Source organism: Lycorma delicatula, chromosome 3, assembly GCF_047948215.1.
Source record: "Lycorma delicatula isolate Av1 chromosome 3, ASM4794821v1, whole genome shotgun sequence".
NCBI classification, from domain to species: domain Eukaryota; kingdom Metazoa; phylum Arthropoda; class Insecta; order Hemiptera; family Fulgoridae; genus Lycorma; species Lycorma delicatula.
The window spans coordinates 21,938,752-21,960,352 of NC_134457.1; the positions used below are offsets into that span (position 1 = coordinate 21,938,752).

Sequence of the window (21,601 nt, forward strand, 5' to 3'; positions counted from 1 at the left end):
AAACATTTAACAAGAATCTTCTTCACATCTTAATTTTATGTTAAGTCTAATACTAACTTACTGTTAAGTCCTTATACTGTTTAATCCTTTAAATACTATATGCAAGTGCATAAATAAGTACAACATTTAGAATGCAGAATATTAATGAGCAATGTCTGAACAAGCAGAATAGTAATGCAGAAAGAGTGCAATCAAAACTTGTCAAAGTCCTATAATTTAAGTAAATTCAAAAATGTTAATTCTATTTAATGAAAATTCAATTAGTAAAAATGAATAGTAACTGTAATTATAAGTCAACATGCAGTTATTTCAGTGAATAAACATTCTGATCATAAAGAAAATAATATCAATTTGTTTTAAAAAAAGGACTCAACTCTAAAATATATCTTGATATTAATATAATAATCTTGATTTTCTTAATATTAACATCAGACTAGTAAATTTATATATTTCAACAAAATTATAACTTTTGTTAAGTTGAATTTTGATCAGAGAGAAGACAAGGCATGACGCAAACAAGACAATTATATTGGTCAATTATAAATTAAGCTTTATAAAAACTTTTTAACTTGAGAAATATTTTCTATAAATATTTTCATTTGTTTACTAAGCAAAATGTCACATGGTTTGACAACTAAATGTAGGAATTCCAAGGCATGGTATATGATTGAAATGAAAGTATAATTCAAAGTAACCCAGAACTATGTTCACAAAATATAACATGTCTGTATAAAGTAAAACAAATAACTGATCTTTGAACTGGATATGATGCAAGATATTGTTTACCTGCAGACAAACTATCAACATGGGTTATAAAGTTTTATAATCTGGAGTGTATTTAAAAAAAAATCTGTATGTCAAACTTATTTAATATGAAGTCTTTGTTTTGCTTGGGTCATTCTGTATTTAATTATTGTTAAATGGCCTCTACCTCATGTCAGACCTACACATCCATACCATAAAATAGATGATTGTTCTTAACTGATGGATCTGAGTAGCATGGAAATGGCATTGAGATAAAAAACAAAATTTCGAAAGAAAAGACTAGTTAAATGCATGATTTTTTTATAATCATTGTTTGAAACCCATTATCAGTCCAGATCACCTCTGACAAAAATTCACTGCTCTCCAAACAGTAACTGTAGTGGTGAATGCAAAGTCAATTCATAACCATACAGTTAACACTAGTTTAATACAATACACATAAGAGATCTGTGAATGCCACTTTGTAAACAGAACTTAATCTTGTTCTAAAACCCAAGTAACATATGGGTACTCAATGGTAGACTAGTGATCTTCGTACTGAAAACAGGGCCTTGTGATTGGCACATACCATCAAGGATTGGTAAGGTTGCTTGTAAACTATATGTTGTTCTATTCTCTGGAAGAGGGACCTGTAACCAAAGCATTATATATACATATCTTTATTGGCAGCTGTTTTATAAAAAAACAATTAATCACCTATACAATGCAAACACAGCCTTTATGATGATAATTATGAAGTGGTTGGTACAGTTTGTTACAAATTCAAAGCAATGATACATTGAAACAGTAAATTACATATTTTGTCAAACAGTACAATACTTGGCCAGAAAGGGTGTTTTTTATTGGACTAAAATATGCATGGACTGAGTTTGACTAAAATTTCCCTTTTTTGATTTGATATGATTTTATTTTTATTTATAATGTGAATTATATATCCTCTGAAAGGAGGGAATATGCTCTCTATATATGTACACTTGTTATCCTTTGAAAGGAGAGGCTTTCTTGTATAACAAGATGTAAATAAATCATTTTTTTATTATTATTATTATTGTTATTATGTAATACTAGGGGGAAAACTTGAAATATTTCATGTAATCAATTATAAGAATTCATTTTCAGTGTGTTAATGTTGACACAAACTAAAAAATACAGTTCCTATTTGATGATATATGTATCATAAAATTATTTACATGGAAAAATTTACAGTATTAAAGGAAGTTTACATTTAAAGAGATGATTTTGATATGGTTCTTTCCTCAAAAAAATAAGTAAGAAAGTCCATTAAAAAACTATACTTCCAGCAAAAAAGTTATTTAACTAATAATATTCATATAAATTTCCCAAAACAGGTTCTTCCATTTTAATTAAAATCAATAATTTTCTTGCACACAGTGAGCTAAATACAATTTATATAATTCAAAGTTATACAGGATAAAAAAATATTAAAATGAAAATCAAATTATTTAATCATCCATAAATAAATAACAGTAATTGTATTACTTACAAAGGCATTCAAAACACAAACTTTTAAACACATCATGATCCATGGCAAAATAAAACTATAAATATTTCACTGGTCCACTTTGTTCTGGTGATACATACTGTCAGGTGAAGGTGTAGGCATTCCCATCAATTCTGTTTCAATATTGGCTAATGCCCATTGATGTTCACAAATTTCTAATGCCTCCCATTCAGATTTAAAAGCTGCTTTAGGGTCAAGTGGCATTGCCATTGCAGCTCCTGACATTTGGTCATGTATATCTGCTGCATTATTCTCACCTAACACCAGAGTATAAATACTTCTCAAGCCAAAAACATTCAAAAAATACCAAGAGGCAGATGAAACCCAAGCTGCATCAAGAGACAAAAGTTCAACACCTCTCTGAAGCATTGGTTTGAATCTTAAAGTCAGTGGAAATGGAACTTTAGTAGTAACAAAACCAGAAAACATCCAGTTTATCCAACCTCCAATCATAATCATGGGTAAAACATTGGTAATATTTCCTTTTAACATATCTGTCATTAAACTAGGATCAGTCATTGGATTTTGTGCAACTGGCACACGCTTCTGGGTTTTAAAGTAACCAGTTTCCTCATTATTATAGAAGTGTCTACGCATCTGAAATGAGTGCCTTGGAATATATTTCCCATTCTCTCGTAAAACTCTCGCACTAATCATCACTTGACTATCTTGTACTTGCTGTAATTCTGCTTTTTTCTGAGTTGATAGAAGAAGCGACACATAATGTCTCAAAATTCCAACAAGGAATGTAATAACAACTATTGGTAAAAATACCCAACCTCTAATATTAGTATCCAGTAAAAGTTCTGCCATACTTGCAGATTAAGATTAACAAAAACAATTATCAAATTTAAATCACTAACATTTCAAAATAAATATTTTTTGAGGTTAGTTAATAAACACTGCAAAGAGAATAAGATGATCAACTAAGTAATAATTGTAACTAAAATAATAATTACGAACAAACTGTATTATTTAACAAGAAATATACTCTCTGATATAAAGAAAAAAAACTTTTCAGAAAAAACGCACTAACGTAAAAGAAATGATTAGCAAGATTTCATTTTCTTGAATCACTGAGGCCAACATTAACCTGTTCAAGATGAATAATTAAACAATCTGAACGTAATAAATTCAATACTCTGCTGCAGTTTTCAATTTACTATAAAACATTTTAATAAATAAGTTCCATGTTAAAGATAAATAAATTATAACATTCAAAAGTAAAATTTCATCAATATTAATATTATAATAGTAAAATCAAAACTTCAAATGGCAGTCCGTTTTATTTAAATATATTTTAGTAAAATATAAAATAAATTATATTTAAGAATTGTAAAAAATTATACTTTAAATCTATAAAAAAATACAACAAATTCTGGAAGAGTTATTCACAGATAAAAGCGAGTAATCTATTAATAACAAATATCTATAGAAGTTTGCATGTAGGTTGTCATTAATAGCTCGGAGTTGCAGGTGGCTGCTGTTTGGTATCTGAACTTTTTATTATTAATACTTTTGTAATGTCGGTCTCAAGAGCTAGTATGTACTTAGGACAGTGTTTACCATGTTTGAAGAAAAATGTTTCTAAATTTAATATAACAAAAATGATTCTTGATCCAAACTTAAGAATGGTAAGTTGAGGTTATGTTTTTTCCTGTAATTTTAAAATTAATTTGAGTTTATTTTATTTTACCTTATTATTTTTATTTTAAAAATTACTGAGTTTGCTTTCATAGTTTATATTCTGCCTTTAGAAATGCTTTGAATGTTTTTATGTGCATTATTAAGGAATATTATCTTTTTAATTAAAGAAAAAACAAAAATGTGTGAGATGGTTGCCATTCTTTAAAAAAAGAAGCATGAATTATTTTGTTTACTTTATGTAATACTGGTTGGAAATTAATTTTATTAGAAGTCACAATGATTATACTGTTTGGAGATCTTTAAAATTTTATACATTACATTCTAAGGAACTTAAAAAAAAATCATAAATCATTCTCTTTCCTAGTCTTCAAATTGTGATTGCTATTACGCTCGGAAAGTATTTTTTATATTTTTCCAATGTGCAATTGGTTTAAAAAGGCATAGTTATAAGTTTAATTTTTAGATAATTGTGAAATAGTATGGGCAATTTTTAATAAATTATGAAAATCGGAGGCTCCAATTTATAGCAGCTCTCTGTATAGACAAAAGAAAGGTTAATTTGACATAAACTACTAATTCTCATACTATATATATTTTCGTGTGTTCACGGCTCGATCAGGATATTGAGAGATTGAAAATTAGAATGTTTATATAATTACAGTTTATTGGTTTAAAACATAAGTAAAACAAGACCAATCAATAATATTGACAATGGTAATAATTATAATAATAATAATAAGTGGCAGTAATAAAATGATAATAAAAAATAGTAAGTAAACAAATATTAATCTAGTGAACAGAATGACACTAATAATAATAATAATTACAGACAATAAAAAAATCTCACAATAATAATTTGAATAATGGCAACAGTAAACCATAATAATATTACATGTCAGTAACAAATAAATAATCATAAATGTCAATAAATAGAGATTACATACAAAACGGAATTTATAAGTATCATCAAGATTTATTTACAGTAGATAAATAAATAATGAAAAAATTCAGCCCATTGACAAAGGATATAGCATGACCGCTAGTCTTAACACTTTTAACCACTAGTCTTGCATTAATAACAATAGTGCAATAGATAAGACAAGTATAAATTTCTCTTACTGCAAGTACCTTTGCTGTTCACAATTAAAACTACCCTAACAATTTATGAATGAAATTTAGTACATTATCTCTTTCACTTATAGTCTTACAGTAACTCACTGAACCTTTAGTTGTGATGTTACTTGCTTTAATAAAGTGATTTAGTTCACTTTGAAATTCGCACCTTCACTGATCTTGCAGTATACTCTCGTTGACTGATTCGCAGAACTCACATCTGCAAACTCTCATCTCGCAGACTCTCCTCGCTGAACTAATTTTTAATTGGTCTTCCCTGCGTATTTATACTCCTATCTTCCTTACTTGCTGGACCAGATCCAACTAAGAGCATGAGAATGATCGACTGAATCCTTTCGTTCTCATGCATTTCTAGCATGGGTCTAGTAACTCTTCTCTCGGGTCAACATTTATTTATGCGTGTCTCAGTGAGCAGCATTATAAAAAATTATTGTTAAACAGACCTGTTACCTTTAATAAAAGGGTTTCTTACAGTCCCTTTCTGGATTCCTCCCATTATTATATTTTCTACTACTTTCTTCTTAATTGGCAGGAATCCATTACTCAGGTCCGCTACGCCGGTCCTGTTACAGTATATATTAGCCATGTCTAGTTAATTTAATTTAAGAAGTCACAATATTAAACAGATTTTGTCTATTCCAGTACTTTCCAGAATCCACTGTTCTCTATGCACATGATCCTCAAAAGTTGTGTAAAACTGGAGATGTTGTGCTTATTGAAGAACTTAAAGAAAAGTTTTCGAGAGAGGTTACACATAAAGTACTGGAAGTAGTTTATCCATGTGGAGATATAACAGATCCCATAACAGGAAAGAAGTTGTCTGGTGGGAAGTACAGGTAAGAATTGTTTTTAATATTGTGCATGTTTATTTTTTGCAGCCATAGACACAGTATTTATTTATTTATTTTAAAAATCTGCAGGCTGAATCCCCATTTACAGTTGTTTCTTGTTTTTATAATGAAAATAGGAAACTAATTTTGTAGTGCATGAAATAATGTTTAGCCTAACGGGATTTGAACCCAGTTAACCTTCTATTTGAAAGGTAAAGTTAAGCTTTGACATAAAGGTGTGTATAAATGTATTGCTGACCCCAGAGTACAGCCACAGAATTTCTGTCATATCTGGAAGTTACTGGATTTGAATCATGTTGGGGTTGACATTTTCTACATCTGATACAATCATAAACAAAAGTTTCCCCAGTCTATTGGAAACAGCGTTTAATGTAGTATTGAGGTTAGAGTTTTGTGAAGAGAGGAATAAACCTTAATAGGAATTATGGTTATATAATATTGCATAAAGTAATAGCCATAATAGTCGTCAGGGTCTTGACTTGGAATCAGCCATTAGAAATGAATTTCTGTGCTCTTAGGTGATTATCCATTGAACAAATTACTAATAGGATGGAACATGTGGTGTAGTTTTTCTCTAGTTTAAACATAAATTCAGCTGAGTGTCCTACGATATGGTGTTAAGTACTCCATAACTTACTAAATTTTCCTTAACCACCTCCACAAATGTCTAACCATAACTCTGACTCTAGCCTTAATCTTAATTCTACTCTAATCTTAATTTTAACCTCCCTCCACAGAATGGATTAGCAGTTGAAGAGGTCTTGATAACTCACAAAACTGATGGCTAATTGACTAGAGTACTGATAATGTGACAGATTTTGACACCAGCAGTCCAAACCTGCTTTCTGACATTTAGATCTTGTGTGCTCCTGATCCTAAGCACATCTACACTAGTATATTAAAGTATGAACAAAATTGAAGTTGATGAAATAATTGCCCAGAATTACTGGATGAAATGCCATCATCCTAAATATCACACCCAGAATGTCTACTTATAAGTTAGTTTGTTATTCATAGTGTAAGTTGTTCTTTCTGACTATAATGTACAGTTTGTAACAATATGTAATAATAGTGATAAAAGTGTAAATAATATGCAAATTGATTCCATTATCAAACTTATTCTGCCCAAAATAGAAAAAAAGCAAATATAATAGATTACATAAAGTACACAAATAAAGACTCAGAAATAGTTCATAAACCTAAAATAGCAGGATATAGTCAAATTTGTAAAACAGAAAACAATGAAGCAAATATCACTTACAGATGAACACAATTACTTCACAAATATATTATCCTTGAAATTTATAAACAAAGATTCAGTGAACACATTAACCTGTACCAAAATATTATCAGTACTTGCCAATCAATTTATAGAAATAAATCCTAAACAAACCATTATTAACAACATGCATACACAAAAAAGGACCATGTTAAAACTAGCTTTAATATTATGAAATTTCAAATGCTCAACTATTCTACACTAGTGAATAGACTTAGTTAGAATATAATTCACTCTTCATTTGCATTCTAAATTCATGTCTTCCTAATAAATAAACTGCCAACAACATTAACTTAAAAGCTTTACCAATTTCAGCGTAAGAGTAATTTTAGTTTTATGAAAGAAAAACGTTTATAATTTTATTTGAAATAGGTTGGTGAAAATATTTTTAAAAATCAGATACAGATATTTTATAGGGATAAATTATTATTTTTCTTTAAAAATTAAATAAAAGAAATTTTATCAATATTATTTTATTTACTAAATGATAAATTATTTGCCAATCTTTTTTTCAGAGATGAAGAAGAGGAAATATCAGAAATGTATGGAAAACATCCTAACAGCTTTGATTATAAATCTGCTCCACCTAGAGGATGGCAAGAAGATAAGAAAGATTTTACTCATGTAGATACATATACGAAATACAATGCTTCTGATGACTCACCATATGCAGTATAATTTACATTTTGTATGATTTTGTTTGTAAATAGATTATTCTTGTAATAAAAGTTTGTTTAGTTTATATGGAGTGTTATTATTTTGCTTTTAATTGCTGTTATTCTGTTATAAGAGGTATTGGTAAATACTGTGTGATTTATTAAAAAAATTTCAATAGAGGAAAACATTAATTTTTTATAAAATGAATTGTTTATATAATTTTATTTTATTATTATTTACATTCTTGTACATATAATGGTGCAAAATGTAAAATATTTTATTGTTTACATTTAAATATTTAAATATATTTGGAAAGAACCAGGTTTTATTTATGGAAACTAAATCTTATTTCCATCTCAAAAATTATGTATTCATGGTGTATCGCAAAGTTCTCCTAGAACTTTCATAATCTATTCTATTCATGAAAATAATGGAAAAAGTTAATATGTTCTAAAATGCTTCATTTGCAAGTTACATCAAGTAAAAGATTTTACTCAGACTTCAGCTATATCGGCATATAAGTTGGCTCAAAAAACTACTAGCAATTAGCAAACATTTGGTAATGTACCAGGCCAACTGAAAACATTGTCAGTTTAATATAGATGATATTTATAACCAAAAATACTTATGAGCTATTTAATTAAAACTAGTTTAGTATCCTAATTAATATTATTGTTTTAAATTACTTCAAATAATTATTTTTTTCTACTCACTTTATTGTTGTAGCTCTCAAATTCTGAAGTTACTGTCATAGGTAGATTCTAAAGAGTTAATGTTCGATTCTGAATTCATATTTATCATAAAATTTTTGATGTGCATATTATATAAATGTTTATCTTTAATGTACTTTTTTTCAACATTGACAACATGCTAGCAGACATTGTTCCACTCAGCTTCAGACACGTTATGAAATTAATCCTCAGCTAACTTAAGAACATCTGATATGTTAAAAGTTGTATTTCATTTAGCTACTTGCCTTTTCACTTGATTCTAAACCATTTCAATGGCATCTAAGTTAGGGTGATAAGGTGGCAGCTGTAGAACTGTGTGACCATAATTTTCAGAAATATCATCTATTAGAAATTTCTTTTGATTTTGTTTGTGTAATTTTTTATATCATATAATTCAGTCTTAATCATAGCAGGAGGATAGTTAATTTGTTGTTCGGCTAACCATTTTATCATATCGCTTTTTAAAGAGTTATAATTTGGCTACTTTTGTAGCAGAAAATTGTAATACAGTGTGTTGTTTAGTACGATGACCAACCGAGGTGCAAGATGGGAATACACCTCCCATAACTATTTTGTGTACTTTTTGGAATCCATTGATTTGTGATAAACTCCTTTCTTATTTGACTCATACATAAGTAAAGCATTGTTAATGAATCCTTTATTACACCTGGCATGAACAATTATTAATAGTGAGCCCCTGGATACTGGTGTTTTCAGTCCCTCATGAAGGTTTGTTGTGTCTACCCACGATTTTGGTGTCGCATGACTGCTGTGAATGTAGGTTTCACCTGTGTATACAATCGGTTTTCCTTCTTCATGAAAGAGGGAAATTTGTCATAAAAATTTCATTCTTTATGTCATGTCGTTCTATCAGTATTTTCTGGTTGTCTTCTGTTTTTCCATCTAAATCCTATTTTATGTAATATTCTCCTTAATGGTCTTTCACTACCTTTGAAGTTAATTTCACTTTCGTGGGCTTTCTTCATAATTCTCTTCACAGTAGGAATGTATTTTTCGGTTACATAAAATTTATTAAACACCTCAAAGTATCCGTATCAAACAAATCTAAATTGCACACAGCACTGGGGCGATTTACATATTCTCTTGGTGAAACAAACTTTGATGGTTTCTCAGTTTCATTTGATTTCCTTTCTGTTATAATTCTTTGGACCATACATTTTGATACTTTTGTCACTTGAGCAACCATATTTACCACTTCAGTTTTACTCACTGTTCCAGTTCTGGCATGGTTTTTTAAAATGAAATTGTAAACATTGAATACAATTTCCCTTGCCTGACTACGATCTACTACTATACCTTTTCCAAGTAACGTATTTTAAACTGCATTGAAATGTTAAAAATTTACACGACTGAAAATATGACAAAGCCTTAAATGAAAACAACACAGCAAATAGTAAAAATAAATCACTAACACCTATTCACTTCATTAAGTAAAATATACACTGCAATAAATGTTTCTATAATTACAAGTGATGTATGAGATGATACTTCACAGCACAATGATTAGAGTTGATTAAAAATAAATAAATGAAATTCTTAGAAATGCGTGTTGTGTTTACAACAATTCATAAATAGCACATTAATCTTTATGATTCTAATATTATATGTTGCTATACAACAGGAAGTGGGCCTAGATCATAACTTCAATATATAATTTAGAATAAAACTCAACAGTTATGTAAGCTACTGCTAGTTTATGAAACCTGTGTTTTGTATATTACTATACCACAAAAGAAATATAGAAAATGACAATATTTTTAAATTGCTTGTAACAGTGGCCAGCGCATGCAAAATGCTAGTATATAGGCTTTCAATATCTGTGCCAAAATATCTGCTGGCAAGTCTACTCTGATGAAATGAGTTCATACTGAAATTTTTAGGACTTTAATTAAGAGGCAGAATTAGTGATTTGTTATGGTCTTTGACATGAAAAATTGAATAAAATGGGTCCCAGAATCATATCTACAGTAGTTTTTGAGAAATTTGGGTGAAAACAAATAAATTGGGATTAAAAACCTGTTTTTTATGTTTGACATACAATAACTTAGTTAAATGAATAATAAGCACATAAAACTTTTAGAGAATATAATTCTGAAGAAAATTGTTTAAGATATGCTGAATAAAACAAAGAAAAGTTAGAAAAATTCAAATTTTTAATCTTAATATAGTTTCAAAACAACAATTCACTCTTCTATTAATTATGTATACCATAATCAACTTAACCATGATAAACACATTTAAGAAGAATAACATCAATTTTCTAAACCAAATTAATACTCAAACAAATTTAACAAAAATATCCCTAATAATTTCATCACTATCAATAAGAGGTATACCTCCAACTACAGGATTTTTAATAAAATGAATAATTATAAAATCAACAATTTGCATAGCACCAATAATTCCATTAATTATACTAATTTCATCAATTATGTCAACATACATATACTTAAACATAATAATCCCTACAATAACCAAATCAAATAAATAAAAAATAAAAAAAATAATAAAAAAAGAATCAATTATCCCAATTATCTTAAATTTAATAGGAATTCCAATAATAATAATTTTTAAATTAAACTAAAAAGAAGGATTTAAGTTAAAAAAACTATTAACCTTCAAAGTTAAAATTATTATTATAAATAAGCCTTAGCAAGTAACGCACCTCTATATTTGCAATATAGAATCATAATTGAATACAAGACAAATAATGAGAGGTTTAAAACCTTAAATAAATTTACAATCTATCACCTAAATCAGCCATCCCATTCTCAATGAATATTTTCAACAAATCTCAAAGATATCGGAACTCTCTATTTTATTTTTGGTGAAATTGGAATAAACTGACCACCAAAATCAATTAAACCATTTAATCCATTAGAAGTTCCACTACTAAATACAATTATCTTAATCTCATCAGGAATTACAGTAACATGAGCACATCATAGAATCTTGCTAAATAAACTATCAATATCAAATAAATCATTAATATTAACCATTCTTCTAGGATTATACTTTACATTTCTACAAAAATGAGAATATCAACAATCAACCTTCACGATAGCAGACTCAATTTATGGATCATCATTCTTTTTAACTACAGGATTTCATGGTATTCACGTAATTGTAGGAACGACATTCATTTTAATCTCAATGGTACGATGCATAAAAATACATTTTTCAGCTAGACATCACTTAGGTTTAGAAGCAGCAATCTGATACTGACATTTTGTAGACGTAATCTGATTATTCCTATATCTTTCAATTTACTGATGAGGAAAATAATAATAATCTTTTTAGTACAAAAAGTATAATTAGCCTCCAACTAATAGATTAAAAAAAATTAAAAAGATAATCAAAATTACAATAACAATAATTTCACTAAGATCAATCATTATTATAATAATAATATTCACAATATTAATCTCCAAAAAAAATAAAATAAGACGAGAAAAAACTCACCATTCGAATGCGGATTTTCAAAAATATCATCAACACGAAAATCATTTTCTACTCACTTCTTTTTAATTGCAACAATCTTCTTAATTTTCGATATTGAAATCTCAATAATCATACCAATATTTTCAACAAAAATAATAATTATAGAAGAATGACTGATTTCATCAACAATTACAATCTTGATCTTAATTATAGGACTAATTCATGAATGAAAAATAGGAATACTAGAATGAAGAAATTGGAGAATTTTTATATAGGAGAATATATAGGAGAATAGTTAAATATAACATTTACTTTGCAAATAAAAATTATTGAATAATCAATTTCTCTTAGAGTAAAGAAGTAAAATTACAATTAATTTTGACTTAATTTTAAGGATAATCCTCATACTCAATTTAACTGAAGCTAAAAAGAAGCTATTCACTGTTAATGAAAAAATTGATTATATCCAGTTAAAAGAATAAAAAGTAAAGGAGCCGCTAACTACCTTTCAAGTGAAATCACTTTATTCTTATTTATATAGTTTAAAAAAAACAATACACTTTCAATGTATAAATAAATAAATTTTATAAATGTCCAGAGAAAAATTTCATAATAACAATTTCAATGTTAGGCTTTTAGTTAGGCTATCCGAACAAAAAAAAAAAAAAAAAAAAAAAAAAAAAAACTTAAGAATATAAGTAAACCTATCAAAAAAAAAACCTAACCATCGCAAAAATCCAATTAAACCACCTGAAACAAAATATTCTAATCAACCCACATCAACTAATCTATAACTAAAATAACAAAAATTAAAAAACCGATTTAAAAAAAAACCCGAAGAATAAAATCTTAAAAACCATATAGAACTAAAAAAATAAAAATAAATTAAACCAAAATAAAAGTATAAAAAACTTAAAACATCAAAAAACAAAAAAAAAAAACAAATAAAAATAAAGGAATCAACTTAAAATCAAAAGATAAAATAAAAAAAATATCATCCTCAAATAACCAAAATATAAAAGAACCAACAAATAAACAAGAAAAATATAAAAAAAGAAGAGAAATATTTACAAAAAAACTATAACAAAAATTAATGTAAGGAAAAAAAAAGAATTGGAAGAAAATAAATAATAAATTAAACGTAAACTGTAAATAAAAGTAACACCAACAAAAAAAAAAAAAAAAAAAAAAAAAAAATTCTAGTCAAATAAAAAAAAAACTCTAAAATAAAATCCTTCGAATAAAATCCAGAAAAAAAGGGAAATCCACATAAACAAATTAAAGAAACAAAAAATGCTGAACTCACATAAGGACATTGCTTTACCAACCCACCTATAAATCGAATATCTTGACTACCTAAAAAACAATGAATAAAAATTCCAGAACACAAAAAGACTAATGACTTAAATAAGGCATGAATCAACAAATGAATAAAACAAAGAGTCAAAGAACCTAATGAAAGAGTAAAAAACATAAATCCTAATTGTCTAAGAGTAGAAAAGGCAATAATCATTTTCTAAACAAGCAGCAAACCCAGATAAAACTATTGTAACCAAAGAAATAATTATTAAAAAATAAGTATCACAAAATAAAATAAAATAATTAAAACGAATAATTAAATAAACACCTGAAGTTACTAAAGTAGAAGAATGAACTAAAGAAGAAACAGGAGTAGGAGCTGCTATAGCTGAAGGTAACCAAACACAAAAGGGAAACTGAGCGCTTTTAGTAAAAGAAGCAAATAAAACTAAATAAACCAAAATAATAAAATCATTATTAAAAAAATCAATATAAAAAAATATAATGGAAAGAACCAAAATTAATAAATAAACCTAAACACAAAATTAAAAATACATCACCAACACGATTCATTAATAAAGTAATAAGACCAGAATACAAAGAAACTCTATTTTGATAATAAATAACTAAACAATAAGACACCAATCCTAAACCATCTCAACCTAACAATAAACAAATAAAATCAGGTATTAAAATAAAAAAAACCATACTTAAAATAAATAAAAAAACCAAATAATAAAACCGAACTAAATTTAAATCACCCCTTATATAACCGAGACTATAGAATAAAACACAACCTCTAATTAAAAATACAAAAGACATAAAAAAACAAGAAATTCAATAAAAAAAAAAATTAAACTTATAGAAGAGGAATTAAAAAAAAGAAATAATCACAAAAAAAAACAAGATCATACTCAAACAAATAAATACCCAAAAAAAAAAAAAAAAAAAAGATTGTAGCAGAAAACATAGCCTATCCTCAAAAAGATCTTTGACATCACAAATCAAAATTTTAAATTAAAATAAATAAATAAATAAGCAAAATAAAAAAAAAAATAATAAGTCAAACATTATATAAAAAATAGGAAAACAATGAAGAAGAAGAATATAAAATTCACGAACACAACAAGAATTAATTAAAATTAAATCACTAGAATATAAACCATGCTGAGTTAAAGAAAAAATTATAACTCTATAACAAGCAGAAAAAAATAAGATAAACATCAAAAAAATAACTGAAAAAAATCTTCATCTTAAAATAGAAATAATTAAACAAATCTCAGAAAACAAATTTAATCTAGGAGGACAAGAAATATTTATAACACAAAACAAAAATCAAAAGAAACTAAGTGAAGGTAAATAGTTAAGTAATCCCCTAACAATAAAAAATCTTCGACTTCCTAACCGATCGTAAATAATACCAATTAAAAAAAAAAGACCAGATGAAACAAAGGCATGAGCAACTATACAAGATAATGAACCAATAAATCCAAGACCAGATATAGTAAATAATCCACAAATATCTAAACTTATGTGACAAACAGAAGAATAGGCAACAAGTACCTTTAAATCTCTTTGAATTATACAAAACATTCTAACTAAAAAACAGCCAAATAAACAAATTCTAATAAAAAAATAACCATAATTAAATAAAAAATAATAAATATAACCTAAACAACGAATGAACCCATAGCCCCCCAGCTTTAATATTACACCAGCTAAAATTATAGAACCTGAGGTAGGTGCCTCAACATGAGCCCTAGGCAACCATAAATGAAACCCAAATAAAGGAAACAATCAAAAAAGAAAATAAAATGATAAACATCAAATAATTATTCAATAAAAAATCAAAAAACAAATAATTAAAATAACCATAAAAACTATTTAAATAAAAAATTCTAAACAAAAAGGGGAAAGAACCAAAAAGAGTATAAAAAATTTAAAAAAATCCTGCTCAAAGAAAAAAAAAATCAATAACAATAAAATCCAAAAATAAAAAAATAATAAAAAATGAAAACAAAAAATATAAATCTTAGACAACAAATCAAAATAATAATGTAAATAAACAGATAGCAAAACAACAATAAAAATTCAAATACTTAAACAACAAAAAATATATGAAACCCTATCAATTATAATAAAATAAGAAATAGAAACAAAAAAAAAAAAAAAAAAAAAAAAAAACCCACTAAATATACAAATCAATTATTTAAAACACAAAAAAGGATTAAAGAAAACAAAAAAAAAATAAATATTAACATAAGGTTAATCTATCTAGATAATCTCTTCTAGAATTACGAATTAAAAAAACCAATAAAGAAAGTCTTAAAACACCATCACAAACCCCAAACACCAAATAAATAACTAAAAAATAATCAAAATCAAAATAACCTATAAACCCAAAAATTTAAAAAAAAAAGAATAAAGCAATAAATATTCAAGTCCCAAAAGACATAAAAGAAAGTGCCTACGAACAAATAAAAAAATAATTAATCTAAAAAAATAACCAAAAAAATTAATAATCATCATAAGTAAAGTTTAGGATAGTTTAAAAAAAACAATGATCTTGTAAATCATAATTTAAAAACACCCTATCTCACTAGGATCAATACTAATTTTTCAAACAGCCCTAATGTGCAGAAATAATTCAATAATAATTAAATCATCATGATACCTTTACATCATATTCTTAACGACAGTAGGAGGACTAATAATTATATTCATATATATATCAAGAATTGCATCAAACGAAAAATTCAAACTAAGAACAAAAATTTTTTTAATCTGAATATTAACTATATTAATTTCCATTACAATAAGAAATTTAGATCCAACAACAGAAATAATTACTAAATTTAATGAAATAAAAGAAATAACAACCGAATTAACTGAAGAAAAATCAACAAGAAAATTTTTTAGAATATATAAAATAAATATTACACTTACAATAATATTAATCCTAATTATTACAATAATTTCTGTAAACAACATAGTAAGAACATTCGAAGGACCACTTAAAAAAACTTATGTTTAAATCAATACGTAAATTAAGACCAATTAATTCCTTTTTAATTGATTTACCAAGACCATCAAATATTTCATTATGATGAAACTTTGGATCACTTCTAGGAATATGCTTAATAATTCAAATTATTTCAGGATTATTTCTAGCAATACATTATTCACCAAGAATTGATAAAGCTTTTAAAAGAATTGTACATATTACCCGAGAGGTAAATTACGGATGAATAATTCGAAACATTCATGCAAATGGTGCATCATTATTCTTCATTTTAATTTTTATACACACAGGACGAGGAATATATTATGGATCATTTAAATTAAAGAAAACATGAATATCAGGATCATTAATCCTTTTAACATTAATAGCAACAGCATTTATAGGATATGTATTACCATGAGGTCAAATATCCTTCTGAGGAGCAACAGTAATCACAAACTTAATTTCAGCAATTCCATATATAGGAGAAATAGTAGTTCAATGAGTATGGGGAGGATTTGCTGTAGACAATCCCACACTAAATCGATTCTTCACATTTCACTTCATTTTACCATTCATTTTATCAACAATAGTAATATTGCACCTAATATTCCTACATGAATCCGGATCATCCAACCCACTAGGTATAAAAAACAATATTGACAAAATTCCATTTCACCCCTACTTTACAACAAAAGATATCTTAGGAATAGTAATAACAATTATAATTTTCCCAATAATATTAAATCCATTCCTCACCATAGATCCAGAAAATTTTACACCAGCAAATCCACTAAGAACACCTCCACACATTCAACCCGAATGATACTTCCTATTTGCATATGCAATCCTACGATCTATCCCTAGAAAATTAGGAGTAGTAGCACTAATAATATCAATTATAATTATTATATCAATACCATTCTCAATAAAAATAAAATTTCAAACAAGATCATTCTACCCAATAAATAAAATAATATTCTGAACCATAGTAAATACATTTATTTTACTCACATGAATCGGAGCACGACCAGTAGAAGAGCTATATATTATTACAGGACAAATCCTAACCACAATTTACTTTTCATTTTTTATTACTTATCCCATGTCTGCAAGGATATGAGATAAATTATAAGCTATAAGTTAATAAGCTCAAAGCAATATAACTTGAAATTATAGGAAAGTATAAAATACTATTAACTTTTTTATCACCGTAAAATAATGAAAAACAAAAAAATCCTAAAAAAAATAAAAACCAAAATATAATTTAAAGTAACAGGTAAATAACTCCTTCAACACATATATATTAACTTATCATAACGATAACGAGGAAAAGAACCACGAACCCACACAAAAAAATAAATAAGAAAAACAACCCTAATAAAAAAAAAAAAAATTATACAATCACCCCCCAAAAAAACTAAACAAGTAAAAAATCTTATAAACATTATATTTCTATATTCAGATAAAAAAAATAAAGAAAATCTAAATGACCTATACTCAACATTAAATCCAGAAACCAACTCAGACTCACCCTCAGAAAAATCAAATGGAGAACGATTAGTTTCAGCCAAAATACAAGAAAGAAAAATTATAAATAAAGGAAAAGAAAAAAAAATAAATCAAACATCCAACTGAAAATAACAAAAATAATTCAAATTAAAAGACTCGCAATATAAAATGAAACAAAAAATAATTAAAAAAAAAACAACTTCATAAGAAATTCTTTGAGAAATTCTACGTATACAACCCAATAAAGAATAAACAGAATTAGACGACCAACCAGCAATTATAATAAAATAAACCCCCAAACCAGAACAACAAAAAAAAAAGAAGACAATAAGAAAATCCAACAAAATTAAAACTAAAAGGAAATATTAACCAAAAGATTAAAGAAACAGAAAGACCCAGAACAGGTACAAAAAAATAAATTAAATAATTTCCAAAAACAAGAAAATAAAATTCCCTTCTAAATAACTTTAAAGCATCTCTAAAAGGCAAACCAAATAAACCAACCTTATTAGGACCCTTGCGAAATTGAATGTAACCTAAAATCCTACGTTCAAACAAAGTAAAAAAAGCAACAACCAAAAGAATAAAAATAAATAAAAAAAAAGAACTAAGAATAAACATTTACTAAATGTAAAAATACATTATTAAATTCTAAATTTAAAGCACTTAAATCTGCCAAATTAGTAAATAGAAACCAACCTGGCTCACGCCGGCTTGAACTCAGATCATGTAAAATTTTAAAGGTCGAACAGACCTAAAACTGTAAAACCTACCCCACAGAAACTTTTAATCCAACATCAAGGTCGCAAACAAATCTATCAATAAGAACTCTCCAGATTTATAACGCTGTTATCCCTAAGGCATCTTAATCTTTTAATCAAAATAAAGGATCAAATATACATAAAAAAATGTAAAAAAAAAATAAAGATTAAAATTTTATTTGTCACCCCAACAAAATTTAATTAATAAAAATTCAAAAAATAAACTAAAAAAAAAATTTAAAAACAAAATAAAGATCTATAGGGTCTTATCGTCCCTCTCCTAAATTTAAGCTTTTTTACTTAAAAATAAAATTCAAATTAAATCTTAAAAATAAAGTATAATTTTCGTCAAACCCTTCATTCCAGACCTCAATTAAAAGACTAATTATTATGCTACCTTAGCACAGTCAAAATACTGCGGCTATTTAAATCATTGAGCAGGCCAAACCTTTAATAAATTACAAAAGGACATGTTTTTGATAAACAGGCGAAATTATTTTTTGCCTAATTCATAAATAAAATTTTTTAATCTACTAATTTAATCATAATTAAAAATAAAAAAATTAATTAAAATCCAGTAAAAAAATAAATATAAAAAAAAACCTAATTTAATCTACAACGAACTTTAAATGATGAAAGATTCTAATCCAACAAGAAAAATAAAAAAATAAATTATATAAAAAAAAGAGCTTATCCACCTTAATATAAAATTTCAAAACGAAAAAAAAAAATAAAATTAACAAAAAGAAATTCTCGATTAAATCAATTTACCAGATAACCAGATATAAAAAGAAATGAATTTCATATCGAAACAATCCCAAACTTATAAATAATTATTCCACAATAAAATACAGATTAAGATAGATCTTCACTATTCAGGAAAAAAAAATAAATTTAAAAAATTAATTAACCCTGATACAAAAGGTACTAAAAAAAATTATTATTCTAAAATAAAATTTACTTATCCAACACTGTACAATTAACTAAATTAAAAAAAATCAAATAAAAAAAAGAAAGACACAAAAAATTTTTTTTAAAAAAAAAAAAAAAACCTATCAGACTCAACTGAATTGAACAGTAAAAAATCTTATTGTAAATAAGAATAAACCGAAGTCCGATTCTAGATACACTTTCCAGTACATCTACTTTGTTACGACTTATCTCAATTTATGAGAGTGACGGGCGATATGTACATAATTAAGAGCAAAATTCAAAAAATTTATTAAAAAAAATTACTATTAAATCCAAATTCAAATTTAATCAAATTAAAAAATCAAAAAACAAAAATTAATGTAACCCATAATAACCTTCTTATAACTGCATCTTGACCTAACATAAATCTTTAAAAAGAAAAAGAAAATAAATTTTCATTACACTCGACAGAGATATACAAGAAAAAAAAGGTACAAAAAATCGTGGAATATCATTTAAATTACAGGTTCCTCTAAAAAGATTTAAAAACCGCCAGATCTATTAAATTTCAATTATAAAAAATATACTACCTTAGAAAAAAATTACTAATTAAGAATAACAGGGTATCTAATCCTGGTTTAAATTCAAATTTACATAGAAAAAAAAATTTATTATATAAATTTCACCTAAATACAAAATATTAAAACCGAATAAGACTAAATTCTAAAAAAATTAACTTGAACCTGAGGAATAACCGCAAATGCTGGCACAACATTTTTTGGTTCTAAAAAATACAACTTAAATTAAAAAATTAAATTAAAAAACCTTAACACTGAAAATAAAGATTAACCATTAAGGATATTTAACCTAACAAAAATTTACATGCGTTACAAAATTTAAAGCCAAATTTTAAAACAAAAATCAAATTTTTTTTAAAACCATGTTTAAAGGGAACCTTAAATCCAAATCTTTAGACAACAAATAAAACAAACTACATTCAAAAATGGATCTCCTCCCTTAAGCAAACATAACTCCGAGCTACCCCTAACTGAAGTTAAATAAAATTATAGCCTAAACCAGTCAATAAAATCTAAAGCTAATAATTTAAGTTAAAGAAATATTAAATAAAGCTACCCCTAACATTATCTAATTTAAATAAAAAACAGTAGTTAAAATAAATAAAAGTAAACTTATAAGTTGATAACTAAAGCCACACAAATAAAAGATAAAGCTACCCCTAACATTATCTAATTTAAATAAAAAACAGTAGTTAAAATAAATAAAAGTAAACTTAAAAGTTGATAACTAAAGCCACACAAAAAGCATCACTTTGATATTGAACTGAGACTAACATGTTTTCTTGGGGTGTGGAGATCCTTTGCCAATACATTGTGATGATTGAACTTTTGTCTCCATGTCGTGGCCGTAAACCCAGCTTTCGTCTCCCATTATGATCCTTTATATAAATGTGTCATCATCATTAGCTTGTTCAAGAAATTGTTGACAAATGGACATTTGTCAACAATTGCAGCAAAGTTTGTTCCTCAAATGAGGAACAAACTTTGCTGCAACTCGATGTTCAATTTTTTGATCAAATGGTCATGGCATGATCTGATTGAGATACTAACCTGTTCTGAAAGTTCTCTGACAGTCAATTGGTGATTTGCACATGCCGATGGTTGATTTTTTGAACGTGGGTGTCATCAGTTGAAGTTGAAGGTCTTCCTGGTCAACATCATCTTCAGTTGACTGACAAACACTTTAAAATCGTGAAAACCATTCGTAACCATTCTGTGAAAGTTTTCCTGAGTTTCATGCTAAATCTTATGTTGTATCGTTGTTTCTGAAAATCACTATTAACACTGAAACAGGTTGTACTCAAATAACAATAACATGAAAACTAAACGAGATATCAACAATCTAAGATCGTATGGTTACAAAGGAGGTTATGTGAAACACAATGCTGTCGATCGCAATGTCACTAAATATCTCCATTGGCAGTAATTAAAAATGTACAGTTATTTTCTGAACAAACCTCATATTTTATCTCTCTCTACTATTTCATAAT

The 21,601-nt window shown here is 26.6% G+C and overlaps 2 protein-coding genes and 3 pseudogenes across 2 annotated transcripts; 2 read left to right on the plus strand and 3 right to left on the minus strand.

The window, feature by feature from the left end:
- Positions 1-2,213: 2,213 nt before the first annotated feature.
- Positions 2,214-3,375, minus strand: EMC3 (ER membrane protein complex subunit 3). Its single transcript, XM_075359517.1, has one exon. It carries the CDS (start codon positions 3,098-3,100, stop codon positions 2,336-2,338), a length of 765 nt encoding a protein of 254 aa, XP_075215632.1. The 5' UTR covers positions 3,101-3,375; the 3' UTR covers positions 2,214-2,335.
- Positions 3,376-3,707: 332 nt separating this feature from the next.
- On the plus strand, positions 3,708-7,940 carry mRpS17 (mitochondrial ribosomal protein S17). The gene is made up of 3 exons (XM_075359519.1): positions 3,708-3,921; positions 5,711-5,904; positions 7,714-7,940. The coding sequence occupies exons 1-3, from the start codon at positions 3,811-3,813 to the stop codon at positions 7,874-7,876; spliced, it is 468 nt and encodes a 155-aa protein (XP_075215634.1). The 5' UTR covers positions 3,708-3,810; the 3' UTR covers positions 7,877-7,940.
- A 6,424-nt stretch (positions 7,941-14,364) lies between these two features.
- Positions 14,365-16,032, minus strand: LOC142320814 (NADH-ubiquinone oxidoreductase chain 4-like; annotated as a pseudogene).
- A 341-nt stretch (positions 16,033-16,373) lies between these two features.
- LOC142320859 (cytochrome b-like) lies at positions 16,374-17,471 on the plus strand (annotated as a pseudogene).
- Positions 17,472-17,556: 85 nt separating this feature from the next.
- Positions 17,557-18,481, minus strand: LOC142320816 (NADH-ubiquinone oxidoreductase chain 1-like; annotated as a pseudogene).
- Between the last annotated feature and the right edge of the window lie 3,120 nt (positions 18,482-21,601).